General features: G+C 40.4%; 1 protein-coding gene across 3 annotated transcripts in view; it reads right to left on the reverse strand.

The window, feature by feature from the left end:
* The window catches only part of CRIM1 (cysteine rich transmembrane BMP regulator 1), a 184,682-nt gene that overhangs the window by 63,974 nt on the left and 106,230 nt on the right, over window positions 1–14,478 (reverse strand). For all 3 annotated transcript variants that reach the window (XM_072770548.1, XM_072770547.1, XM_072770546.1), the window contains 2 exons: window positions 7,767–7,949; window positions 5,175–5,372 (listed from right to left, as the gene is read on the reverse strand). In XM_072770548.1, coding sequence (XP_072626649.1) covers window positions 5,175–5,372; window positions 7,767–7,949 — 381 coding nt within the window. The remainder of the gene's footprint in view (window positions 1–5,174; window positions 5,373–7,766; window positions 7,950–14,478) is intronic.

Raw genomic sequence — 14,478 nt, forward strand, 5'->3', positions numbered from 1 at the left:
GGTCCAGCTATAGCCCAAGATGCACAGCAGATTAGGCTTGACATCAAGACTTCTAAGTGACAATGAAATTCTTATCTCTTGCATCAGGTATGGTAGCCAACCTGGCCTCACACCTGTTCACATTTCTTGCATTTTTCTTATTGAGTCATCAAGGGCATGTCATATATACCTTAGAGCCAAAATTTTCTTCCCCAACACCTATCTTACCTTTAATTATAAAATAGATTTTTTTTTTTTAATGGAAAGTAGTACTATGTCCTTAAGGGACATCCCTCTGACATTAAGAATCAGCATAGGCAGCACTGATATCTGATGTTATTGAGAAAAAAAGTATTTTCAATATTGAATTGTGACATTAAAATTCTAGCTGACGTAAAGGCAGCAGCACCTATATGCTCGCAAGGCAGATCTTAAGAGTGGTACATTAAACATGACATTGAGCATTATTAGTCTTGTAGAGTCTGCGGAAGTCCCACTTAAATTCTGTGATTCTGGACACGGGCTGAATTGAAGAGAGATGAGCTGCCATTTACAAACCAGTGCTGGAAGGCCCCTTGGCTGCCCTGGGAAGGAGTCAAGAGCTCAGTGCTCATCAGGAGGATGAACGGTCAACGTGAAGCTAAATGGTCTAACTTGCCTGTAGACATCTGGGCCCACTGTGTGCCAAACACACTCCATCTAACACTCTGCTTTCTATTCTCAGAGTGTATTTTCAAATAAAAGCATCCTAACATTATTCTTGCCTCATCTAATCAGTGTTAAGAAACCCTCTATCAGGGTACGCCACCTCATGAGTTAAGAAGGACATCTAGAAGATGAGTTTGCTTGATTTCCTACTCCAAGCTCTCACTCTCTCCCTTGCTTGCTTGCTCGCTCACTCATCATTTATTCATTTAACAACTTCTGAGCCTCTACTTACATGTCAGGTGCTGTTTTACAGATTCAAAAGAATATGCTAAGTTCCTAGCTCGTGGGGGAGTAGCTTCTTTCAGGCCACTGTGACCCTAGAGTACAGCACATGGTCTGTCTCAGAGGTAGGACACCTGCAGGGTCTGGAGCCAATCCTCTGAGAACATACTGCTCTGCCATTTTTGAGCTGTCTGACCTTGGGCAAGTTACACAACCTCTCAACTTTGGGTTCTATGATGATAAATTAGGACAGTGCTACCAGAGGGAAGTTGTGATGATCAAATGAGCTGTTGCTCTTAAAGCACTCAGGCTGGCTCAGTCAGTGTGTGAGAAATGTTAGCTACTGTCATTCTGGGCTATAAATAAGATGACACAAACGGTGCTAGATGCTGAGGAAGACCTAATTCTGCCACCTTCCTTTTCAGTTTTTAGGGTTTTTTTTTTTTTAAAAGATTTATTTATTTTAGAGACAGAATGAGAGAGCGAGCACCCATGCACTTGTGCACTGCAGGGAGGATGGCGTGTGGGGGAGAGTCTCAAGCAGACTCTCTGCTGAGCATGGAGCTCGATGTGGAGCTTGATCACACGACCCTCAGATCATGACCTGAGCTGAAATCAAGAGTTGGATGCTCAACTAACTGTACCACCCAGGGGCCCCTGTGTCTTCAGTTTTTAAGGAGATAAGGACATATCTTCCATTTGTACACTTAAATTGCAAACTTTATATAGTACTCCATTCTCTTCCATCCTAGTTCTTTAAGAAGGGCCAGAAAATTTAAATCATGCAATTGAAGAAGAAGAAGAAATGGAGAGAAAAGCCAGCAGAACAAAACCCAAGAATACAATCAGTAACAGACTTACAGAACAGGATGGCTTATCTATATACCTGAATTGGGTGTTGACAATAACTTGGTAAGACTCAGTCATAAGAGTACTTAAGTGCCAATTTAAAAAGCACTTAGGTACTTGTGAATCAAGTTAGCTGTCAAGTAACAGCTGAGTCTTGAAGGGCCCCCAGGTTCCAGTCCCCAGTCCTCTGGGAGTAACCAAACACACGGTGTTGTCACTTGGAAGGTATGGGTAACAACATGCTCACAGCAAAGTCTGCCCTCCCTGCAGGTCCTGACCTATCATATTTGGTAACACATAATTTATTCAGAAAGAATCTCCAACCACAATCTTTGTGTGGGCTCTTTAATCTAATTTCAGGCTCTGACTATGTACCACCAGACTGCAGCTAATAGAGTGAAGGCCAGCATTTGTTATGCAATTGTGCACAGAGGAATTTATTGTGTACAAACTGCATAAACACCAGTGTTTCTGGTTTTCTCCAAATAATTGTGGCTGTTATTTATCACACATTAACACCTTACTTTTTTCTTATTTCATCTAATCTTTTCACTATTCTGAGAACACTTGAAACTCTACTTAAATATGCTGCTGACAAAGGTATTTTCGAACAATTTCAGAAATGTCTTTTCTTGGGTCCTCTAAACTAAGTAATAAGATTCATTTGCCTTGCATTATTTTATAAGTTTATTATTATTAAACCTTTTAGTATTTATTCTTAAGCTGTGCACTATTTTTTGATCCCATACCAAAAGAATCTCTGTCTTCCTATTATGTCTTAAAAATGAGCAAGCACAGTCTTAAATGAAACTCACACTTAAGAACAAAAAAAAAAAAAAAAGAAAAGAAACTCAAGATAATTTAGTTCTCTGAAGACAAGAAAATGGAATGCAGTAAAAGCTAGATTAAAGAGAAAAGGGGAATGGAGATCGGCAGAAACTTGAAATTAAGACACTAAGCTCTGGTCAGAAGGTTGTCTGGACACAAGGCTTGGGAAGGAGCTCTGTGTTGGGTCTCAAAGGCATCATTCCCCTTGCAGTCCTCAAACTGCCACCCCATTCCTGTCTCCCCCTAACACAGTGGCCAGAACCAGAGATGAAGGAAGGTGAATAAGGAAACTGAAAATAAGGACAAGAGCAAACAGACGACATCTAGGAATGTGGGACCCAGGTAGAAAGTAGCTGAATCTGACAAGACTTCCGTATCCCATCACATCTATGTAATGACCACTGACCTTGGAGGAAATTACCTACATCTCTCTACCTTAGTTTCTTCATCTTTAAAATGAGATGATGAGGCCTTCAGCACAATGTTATCAAGAAGATTAAATAACATCAGGTACAAATACAAAGCACTTAACCCCAGAGTAGCTAAATACAGGCACACCTTTTCTCCTGGTTTAATTTAAAACAGACTAAAATATTTTCTCTGACTTTAACAAGGAGTTGTCTCTTATTTATCTTTGCACCCAGTGCTGTATTTGGACGATCAGAAGTTCTTAATATATCTTAGGAAATTAACAGCTGACCCAAACTATCACTCCTTCCTCAAACAGTGGAAGATTAGATTATAACTCCACACAGATGCTGTGAGCCCAAGCTCTAAGTAATCACTCTAACATTCACTCCCTATCCAAATATCCACATGATGTAGGAATCGATCGGTCTGAGATGTTTCGCACACAGACATTCCTATTCATGGACAGTTTGCCTGCTTCAGCACTGCAGTGGTAGGTAGCTTAATGCATGCAAAAGGGCTTGCCTTCCCTTCATTTACTTTCAGACAGAAGACCTTAATTTTTTTTTATAAGCTTTTTAGATTTCTTTTCAATTTATAATTCAAGACTCATGAAGTTAAAGGATTAGTGTTTGCTGGTTAATACATGTAGGCTTTAAATTTCTCTTAAAGTTATCACGTACATATATGTACTTACGTTTATTTCAAGTTGACAGAAGACTGTCTGTCCCCAATTCTCAGGGAAAGATATTTCCACCTCTGTTTCAGCAAGGCACCCTTTCTCATAAAGCCAACCGTATACCATCATATGTATTTCCATCCACTCCTTTTTCCGGCACTGAAACACTGCTTTGGGATGGGAGGAGTGTATGTGTGAGGGGTGGGTGATTTCTACAAAACTGGTCATCTGGAAGCTATAAACTTTTGGAGTGTGGCAGCTGCACTCTGAGCAGAGTAATGGTAAGGGATTTGGTGATGTCAATAGACCTGGAGTCCTCCAGCTTAAATTTTTATATGATTTTTAAGTTCTTTATACTTCTAAGCCCTCAGAGGTTAAAAAACCTAGTCAGGCAAACTCTGAAGTCTGAGTTTCTTACAATTTAGGTAGAAGCAAAAGACTTCTTGATATAGGATTTAGTCAAATGAATTGTTTTTTAAAGATTTTATTTACTTGAGAGAGAGCAGGGCAGAGGGGCAAAGGGAGAGAGATAAAAAGTCTCAAGCACACTCTGAACTGAGCACTATGTGGGGCTCAATCCCAGGATCTTGAGAAAATGATCTGAGGAGACACCAAGAGTTGGCTGGAGAGTTGGCCACTCAACCAACTGCGCTCCCCAGGCGCCCCTAGTCAAATGAGTTTCTGAAAAGGGCTGTCAGTTCCTTAATAGCTGGTTTAAAAAATTCTAGAAGGATCCATCTTCAACATGATCCACTGTAGTTCATTTTACTATGCAAATGTGCTTCTTAATGATGGATACTCTCTATTGGATCTGTCACTGTAAATATTCACTCTCTGATCTGTACTAACAGACACAGAGGATTAAGGCTGACTTGAATGTGTAAAGAAACTTCCCAGGATGGGGGAAATGGGCTGGAATAGGGCTTGGGAAAGGCTAACCCAGGAGGCCTTGGGCTACTCTCCATTAAAACAGAAAGAGAGCTAGTGAATGCAGGCAACCAAGACCTAAGTAAAAGCCTCAGGATACCAGAAGCAGAATGGATGCTCAGAGTGAAGGCAGTGGGGAGAGCAAACTACCTTTGATGGTTGCAGGCTTTTCCTCTAGCCATCACGACTCCTAGGCTCATGGAAACATCATAAATCAAACATGCTATGCTTGAGTCATGGGTCTTATTTCCCATTCTATTTCACCGCGTTGACCTGTGGATGCTAATTAGGCTTGAAGTGAACTGAATTGAAATGTATATATTCTTATATTGTCAAAGTATTGAGATAAGCATATTTGTGACAGTAAAATAAAGACCACACCGTTCTCACAGTAAATTTGCAACATTTGCCCCAAACGATTAGTTTTGGCTGTATAATAAATTCATCTGCAACTGGTAACAGCATGAAGCAGACATTATGCCTGAGGAAATAAAAAACAAACAAGCACATACTGGCAGAAGCTTATCCAACATGAGACACTGGCCAGGGACTCATTAGAATCAACAAGGCTTACCTTCACACACAGGGCAACACTCGCCAGGCACTTTGACGGGGTTCATGCAGCTCTGCCCACAGGCCGTGGCCACACAGTGGGGTTCTCCATTGATACACTGGCAGAAAGTGCAGTCGTCTTCTCGCCACCGGTCCCCGTGCGCGCGGATCTGACCATTGGCATAGCAGCCAGCAGGATTATTAAAAGGATACACCGGATCTAAATGAAAGATGTAAGTTCCAAGTAAGATGGAGGGCATTCTCAATCTCATCTCTGCCTGCCCCTGGAGACATTTCCCCCAGGTTCTAGGCATCAGGTGTCTCCAGGGGGACACACAAAAGCAGCTGTCATTCTGAATTCACATCCACCCATCCTGACACTGCAGATGGGGCAGGGGATCTGTAGCATAAGAATCAATGTGCAAGTGTTGCCACTTAACACAGTTGGAAAGCTCTGTAGACAGAGCTGTGGGTGGATAATTACAAAAGGCAGGTCCATTTTAGGCTCTTGACAAAGTCGATTTTTATGTTTATTATACTTTAATCTCACCACCTGTAAAGTGGAAGAATAATGCCCCCTGTCCAACTCAGAGAGATACTGTGGCTTCTTGGATAACTTAACTCTATCTCAGGGCACCTGGAGATCCAGGTGAGGGGTACAGCAGGCACCTGCTGTGGCCTTATTCATGACAAGGCTGGTTAAGACATACTGTGGATCACTGCTTGTACCCTGGAGGGAAGGCTGTGAACCAGGCCATTTTTCTCCCCATGAACTGGGTGGCCAAACAGTAGCCAAGGTTGGGGAACAAAAGTAGCCAAGGTTACTGTAAAAAAACAAAAAATGTTTTCTGACATTACTGACCAGGCAGGATGTACAGACTGCATACAAAATCCCCAACTACCATTATGACAAGAGCAACCAGATAAACCACTCAATTTTCTTTTTCAGAAACACATAAAATCTGGCTTCGAAAAGTAAAGGCTGCGGAGCTGGGAGGAAAATCCAGGCAGTTATGAGTTTGGTCCTCTTTAGTCTAAAGAAGTAACAGCGTTAATAAGAATGTTAGAATGCCAAAAGTTAAAATAATGCAGTCACAGCTTTAGAAAGTCAGTCTGCCAGAAATGGAAGCAGCCAAAAGACCTGAGCTAGATAAGACTTTATAAATTTCTTTATAAAAAATATTACACTGCATACTTCATTTCTACTCTGAGCCTGGATCTCAATTCCAGGAAGTGAGACATAACCGGATCCGTGCCCAGACAACTCATTATGATTATTACACAGAGGTTCCTATCTATGTTTTTACACCACCAACTGCTACATAGTTTCAGAGACTCTTACAAACTGGGGCCAGCTAGGGAAGAGATCATTTGGAAAGGTTAAAAGTTTGATGCGATTTTTAAAAAATTAATCCCCAATGACATCTAAAAAGTGAACCACCTTTCTCCTATGTTGGCTAAAATAATTGCTAACAGGAGAAAGAATTTCCTTGTTATAAACAATTGTTCAATGTTAGGAATGCAGTTTGTATACTTTAAACATTTTCAGATCTTCAGAATTATGCAGTAAACAGCTCACACATTGAAAAGGATTTTAGGAAAACAAAAAGGTATGGAACGTGGCATGACATTTTGTTCTCCCGTTTCCCGTGCATACATAAAGGCAGGGTGAACTTCAGACATGAGACTGACAGGTCTGATTCCAGACTGAAGGCCTGTGACCCTGTCAGTCAGGACAAGAAGGCTCATGTGACTCTCCTTTCTGGGGAACCAGTGTGATGTGGTCACAGCAGAGACACAGTTAGGTGTGGGGGTATTATTCCTGGTTTTATTATAAACTCAAAACGATTCTAGTTTTCTAAACTTTAGTTTCCTAATAAGCCTTAAAATGTGTTGGTTATAGTGAATGGATATTCAGAATTATTATTCTGAAATGTTTATTATTTATAAATATCCGAGATGGGAGGATGAAGCCTTTTGGAGGAACATGAAACTACTTCTTCTTGGGAGGGGTGAGAAAGCTGGCCCCTGAGAACCTTCCACCCAGGGCCACACCTGACATTTGGCTAGGCCTTAAGCTGGTGTCACCACCATGCCACTCAGCCCACTCTCACCAACACACGTGTTTGAGGGGTAGGCAGCTGATTCCTGATCTACCTGAAGGGGTAGAGTATGGGTGATGGAAAGTAAATAGGGAAAGCTCCTCTCTGAGCTGAATCTGAGATGGTCAGTGATTAGGGCTGGCTTGTTCTAGCTAAACAATCTGAGGAAAGCAGGGAGGGAATTTCTGAAGAGAACTTCCCCAGAACTTACTGAGGAACTAACTGCTGGAACCACAGGGAAGTAACTAATAGCACTTCTGGGAAATCTCATGTTGAGCTGTATAAATAGGTGGCCCACTGTCTACTGCCAGGATGTAATTTCCCTTGGGGAGAGATTTTCACACAGTTTACCTGGCATTACCAAAGTCCTAAAAGATGGATCGTGACGTCATAAAAAGGGAACTTCTTCAATATTCCTCTACTTTTGGATGAGACTGAGTTGGGTTGATTTTGATATTAAAACTCTGAGCCATGCATATTTTTATTAATCTTTAATTAGCACCCTTTCTTACCTTCACACACTGGGCAGCACTCTCCTTCGGGCACATAATACCTCTCGCAGTTCAGCTCACCACACTGGGCAGTGAAGCAGATGGAAACACCACCCTGGCATCGACAGAATCGACAGTTGTCCATTCGAAACATATCCCCATCGTTATATTCCACGTTGTTGAATACACAGGCTGGCTTTGTTTCTGAAAGGAGTTAAAGCAAACAAAGTCTATTCAAAATCATTTCCGAATGGTGTCCTTTTGTTTTTCAAACAGCCTCAAGAAAATTCTGACAGCAAAAGGTTAAAATTTTACAGCAATTTACTAAACTCAATATGATTTTTTTAATAATAGAAGCAATAAGGCAATGCAAATGAAGTAAAATTTAAAAAATTACAATGCTATCCTCTTTGTCCCAAGGAACTGAAATTCTTCCTTAACAAAATCTATACTGCCTTATTTACCCTTACTCCAAACAAAGGTACCCCTTTGACCATGAAATTCACCTATCTGAAATGTGCTTTAAAGAATTTACATTTGTTTTGTTAAAGAATTCTCTGCCTTAAATCAATGATCATGTCTCTAACATTAGGTTTTGTTCTGCCTCCAAAAATTTATTTAGGTCCTTTTGGAGTTGATGTTTTCATGTTCTTCCAGTGTTCTTTCCTAAATTCTTTTTTCTATCTAGCTTAATAAATCTATAATTTTAATAGTACTTGGGACTTTAACAAAACACCACTTCACTTCATAGAAACAACTTAAATGTCTATGAACTGATGTTAAGGATAAACAAAATGTGGTATATCCACACAACAAAATACTTCTTGGCCATAAAAAGGAATGAAGTTCTGATATACACTATAACATTAATGAAACTTGCAAATATTATGCTAATTAATGAAGCCAATAAAAAAACCCCAACATATTGTATGGTTCTATTTATATGAAATGCCCATAATAGGCACATTTATAGAGGCAAAAATTAGATTAGTTATTGCCTAAGACTGGGGGCTTTGAGGGCAAATGGAAAGTAACTGCTAATGAATTGAGAGCTTTTGTGGCGATTCATGAGTATTCTAAAATTGATTGTGATGATTACACAACCCTGTGAATGTACCATAAAACCACAGTCGTACAACTTAACTTGGTGAATTGTATGGTATGTGTCTAAATAAAGCTGGAAACATAAAAATACTCCCAAGCTGAAGAAAGTTCAGCTGATGTACGCTGATGTATGCTGTTTAATAAGGTGGGAAAAACTGGACTATAACACATGCACCTCTGATGGGCTTCTCCGTCCCAACATTATTTAATATGTCACCTTGCATATTCACAATTTTTAAAGAGACTTTCACTGCAATTTAATTTGAATATATTTGCACTTGATTTAATACTTAAGGACAATGACTTTCTGATCTGATTTTATAACAGTCCAGTGCAGAAGACAGAGCAAGTATTAATATCCACTTCTTTGATTAGGAGAATGAAACTTACAAGAGGTTAGGTGTCTTGCCCAAAGTCACATAACGGGTATGAGGGGAGCGGGTATGAAGGGACCAGTATATCCATGTTTACACAGGTGGCAAATGTGCACGTGTGAAGGCTTCCCTACTGCTTGCTATATATGGTATTTCTTTTTTTAGAAAATTAAGGTTATGTTACAAAGTAACATCTCATTACAGCTCAGAATTCTTCTGTATCTTTCAGTTAACATACTAATCTGAGCTGGGACTGGAAGGAAAGGGCAGTCAGGAGTACTCTTACAAATCAAACTCGCACAATGTGCAGTGAGGTAAAACAGCATACTCTAACTGAACACTGAGTGCCCATTCAAACTGAAGAAAAAAAAATGCATAAACCTGTCCATATCAATTACTTGGTTACATGAATCAGCCACATTTACCATCTCTATGAAGCTACAGATTTCGATGCAAGATTTGAGGATGTGAGGAGGGAAGAGTATGGTTATGAGCAACGTTGCCCCTGAGAGCCTTTCTGGTGGGGTGTGCAGAAGCTTCAGTGGGAGGGGATGTGGTTGATGAAGGACTTGGCAGTTAGGTCTCACCAGCTACAGAGAGCGGGGGGAATATACAGAGAGCAAGGGGGTGGAATTCAAAGTTGAGGAACCCCCAAAAACCCAGCCTAGAAAATATAATCAGTTCTTTAGGATTAAAAGAAAACCTCACACACAACATAAATGAGATCCCTGTCTGATGTGGAGAGAAATTTATAGAGGCTCTTTAGAAAAATATATGACAAGATGATGGCAGTGGTCTTTGAGGATCAGTGACCAATTGCTCCCCTGCCTTTAGGGAATAGATGGGAATCTCAGAACAGTGTGGAGATTACCAGTACCCCTCTAAGAGGACAATTTAAGTGGCCGTGGAAATGAAAAATATTATAAGGAAATAATTTACTATGTAATTTGCACTTCTCAATATGGAGATGCATAAAAGTGTGTTTTTAGTGATTTTTGTGTTTGTTCTGTGTCTGCCCAATTAAATTTTAAGTTCTGGAATCTTCTGTTCCCTCTTTAATATATTCCAGAATTCCTGAAAAATAACCTTATAGTATAGATGGTTAATAAACGTTACTGCCTGCCAAATTACACTGATTGGCAGATGGTGATAGGCATATAATTTTAGTGAAGGAAAAGACTAAAACACAGAACTTTATATCAAATGTGAAAGTGGAAGAAAAATCCAAATAGATACACTTCTATTGCTTTTTCTCTTTAATCTCTCAGTAGGTAAAGGCCAGTATCTGGTCTCTGGTCTCATTTCACTGTGAGTGAGCTGAGTAGGAAACCCAGTGGGAAGACAGCATAAACCAAATGAGAGACAACTATGTGTCAGATGAGACACATCTGAAAAATTCTCCATATGTCAAGAGCAAACAGATAGATTGCAAAGACAGGGTACATGCAATCCTACATACCTGAAGAAGAAAAAGCCCTTTTCCATGGAGGAAGGAAGTGTGTGCACTACAGTACACCCAAGATCTATTTCAGGATAAAGGAAAGGGAGCAAGCCTTATAAAGGACTGCAAAAAAGTGATAGCCCTCTTAAGTAAGATCAGCTTGATAAGGCCCCCAGGAACACAACAGGTGGTCAATAAGTGCATAATGAGAAATATTTCTTTCAAAGTGTAGTATTCTCTTCATTACTGTAGAAGTAAATATTATGTCTCTAGAAACATTATTGAGCATTATAGCTATACAGATAATGGGTTCTCAATAGATGTTTCTGCACTAATTTCCGTCTTAGAAGACTGTAGGTCTGAGTTTTCTATGCCAAATTTTTACACAAAGAGCAAGCCAACGTTGGGTATGGCTCTCCCGTGACTGGTGAATTTCACATATTGGTGTCTGATGCTGGAAGAGTTAGTTATTAACTCAAACTGAGATGCTCTGTTTTATTCAGATGTTTGTACATATACATACACAACTGATCACATATCTAAGCAACCAGATGATTGCTTCCACATTCTATGCTTGAGATTTCAAATCCAAACTCTTTCAGGAATTAGAGGGGTGGGCTAGTAGTGTAAGACAACATGGTGTGTGTTAGCAAGATGGAGAACACTGCCCATATAAAAGTAGAAGCCATCACTCAGTTCCTGCTGACTGATGATAAAACCTTCGTTTGTGGGCCTGAGCAGACACAGAACTGAAGGGACTTGAGACAGCTCTACTATTACTACTATGGAAGTCATCCTTCCAGCTAATGACCTTGATGACTTCTAAGTTTCCATACAAGGAGCTCAATCATACCACCTGTTGATTGGTTTCTAACCAGGCCTCTCCTGTAACCAACACCTCGTAGGTCCTCCTTTTGGTTCTCATCAGAGAATACAGTCACAAACTGCCTGGATCTGGTTTGCAACTCTTCAGTCCCACCACCAAAATCAAACCAAACCAAAAAGAGAATAGTATTTGTGGAGAATATTCTATTCATTCACCCAGGCTAATGTTTTCAAAATTCAGGAGTTCTCAATTTTCTGTGAACATTTTTAATCTCGTGTTTTCACTTGAATGCTTGTCTTAAAACACACACAGATGCACACACACATGCCCATACACACACACACACACACACACACACACACACACACACACACACAAGCATGTGGATCACCTTAATGGCAGCTTAGGAACTGAGAGCTGGTATATCTATTTCTACACGTGGGGTTAATTATGTTCACATTTAGCCTACTTGGGGCACCTGAGTGGCTCAGTGGTTAAGCATCTGCCTTTGGCTCAGGTCGCGATCCTGGGGTCCTGTGATCCAGTCCTACATCAGGGTTCCCACAGGGAGCCTGCTTCTTCCTCTGTCTCTGCCTCTCTCTCAGTGTCTCTCATGAATGAACGAATAAATAAATAAATAAAATCTTAAGACAAAACAAAACCCAACAACATTCAGTCCACTGTCTCCTGAACTGGGCTTTCTAGAGCTATTCCTACATTTTAAGGAGTTCTCAAAATCCAAGGGACAGTGCTCTAGTCACCTAGGTTCCAGCTGTGTGTCACACTGATCTCTGAAAACTGTTTTCACTAAGTTGCATTTTAATATTTTGTTATTGCTTTCTCTTGAGACAGGAAACCTCTACCCACACTGATGGTACGAAAAAAACTAAGGATAGACCTAGTGCATCATCTAGAGCTTTTTAAATTTCCAGGTGAGGAGAAAGTTGCCCCTTCCAGTAGATTTCTTTCCTCTAAAAATAAGAATTGTGTATCTGACTCTATCTCCTTTTTTCACTTTGATGGCCAGGAGTTTGGGAGCATGGCTAATGTTTAGCCCTGGCAATTACAAAGACAGACACTTACGGCCTACGTACCTGTGGGCACTTACTTTTTGGTTTTCACTTTCAACTTTTACGTACAATTCTATGATTCCTCCTTTTCTTTTTTTTTTTTTTTTTTTTTGATTCCTCCTTTTCTCTTTAATATTTTACCATTATTACTTGTTTTTGCTATAAAGTTGCCTGAAATCTCTTGTGGATAAGCAAAGGTTTATAAATATAAATATACTGACCTCTGCCTTTCTAAGTGATGACAATGAGTTTTTGATATGTAATATCCTCTAATGATGACCTTATGACAATAGTAAGATTTTTCTCATGGCACTAGGGGGGAGAAGGGCGCAAATATGCGCACACACGCACATGTGCACACACAGGTGTGTGTGCGTGTGCTTATGTGTATGTATGTATATCTCAAAAGAAGTAAAATATAGACTTTGAGATAGAGTGTCTTTCAACATTATTGTTGGATTATGAATCTTCATGGCATTAAAGTTTTTAGTCCCACCCACAACTCAGTAACTAATATAGTAATAGAGACACTCTAACAGGACAATAAATAAAGCAAAGATGACCCAAGATTTTTGTGGCAAGAAAGAGGCACCCCCCAAAACACAGAGAGTATGCTTGTCATCCCTTCATTTTCTCATGGCAGATGGCAAGTCCTATTCCTGGACTCAGAGCTCTACAAAAAGTGAAGCTATAAACAGGAGCAAGACACAAAGATTCATCTGAGGCCACTGAGGTGGGGTGCAGTAATTAGCTGTCTGAATCACATACACTGGGGTGAGAAGTGAAATTAACTTCCTGATAAGAAAGGCAGGACAATGAATTTCTTAAATCGAGATGCAAGGAAAGAAGAAAGGCACTCCTTTTCCTCACCCAGAGGAAACAACAACAAATTATATTACTAGTGGTGGTATTTCCAGGGGACGAGTGACTTTTAAGCTTAATCTTCAGGAAGGGCACTAAAAGATGGAGGATTCCCACAAAGTCATCCCTCTATGGGTTGGTATTTAATAGCCACCTCTACAGGGAACTAAGATGACATAAATCTGCTCATTTGCTCCCCCAAGAAAACCTGGGTGCCTTCTGTGAGGCAGACAATATGCTAACACCCACAGACACAAGGACAGACTCTCTGCCCTCTGGCGGTTCAGATTTGAGAATGAAAGACAGACATGAAAGTATTTGCAGAGTGAGGAGTCCTGGAAGGAAGCACATCTGAGATGCTAGGGGCCCAGGGGAAGGAGCAACTATTGGTCTCATATGGTAGGAGTTAAATTCTCACAAAATGTCACCTACTATACACAGCGGTACCAGAGAAAAAGCTTGGCCACTGGCTGGTGTTTAGCATATTCAGCTATAGGTGAGGAGAAACACTGAGAAGAAATTTCTGCACATGGAGCCTTTCTGTACTTGTGCTTGTATTCGTGAGGTCTGAGTCAGGAAGCTCATCTAACCTTCTCCATCCTTGAAATATCCAGAACATTGTCTATGGACATGAACAGGAGGTAAGCACCCCAATAGAGACCATCAGTTCTTGAGGCACCAATGCAAGTGCTTCACATATAAATCCTCATTGAAATTACTATTATTCAGTCCATTTGACAGATGTGGAAACTGAGGCCCCAGGAGACTAAGAGATGCCCCAAGCTACAAAGCCAGTAAGCGGAAGAACCAGTTCTCAAAGTGAGATCATTTGGTTCCAATCTACATTCTCTCAGCCACAAAGCCATACTGCAAGTGTTTCCTCAAAGCAAAACAAACAAAACAGGTGGCCACTGGACTAAAAAGCTATAGGACACAATGAAACAGGACTCAGTTTTACTATAACCCCTTCTCGTGGGAAAGGGCAGGTTTGAGAGAAGGCAGAAATTCTTCTGAACTCTGATGTCTTAGAGGCAGCAGTTACTATAGCAGTTTCTGC

Source organism: Canis lupus, chromosome 12 (genome assembly GCF_048164855.1).
Source record: "Canis lupus baileyi chromosome 12, mCanLup2.hap1, whole genome shotgun sequence".
NCBI classification, from domain to species: Eukaryota; Metazoa; Chordata; class Mammalia; order Carnivora; family Canidae; genus Canis; species Canis lupus.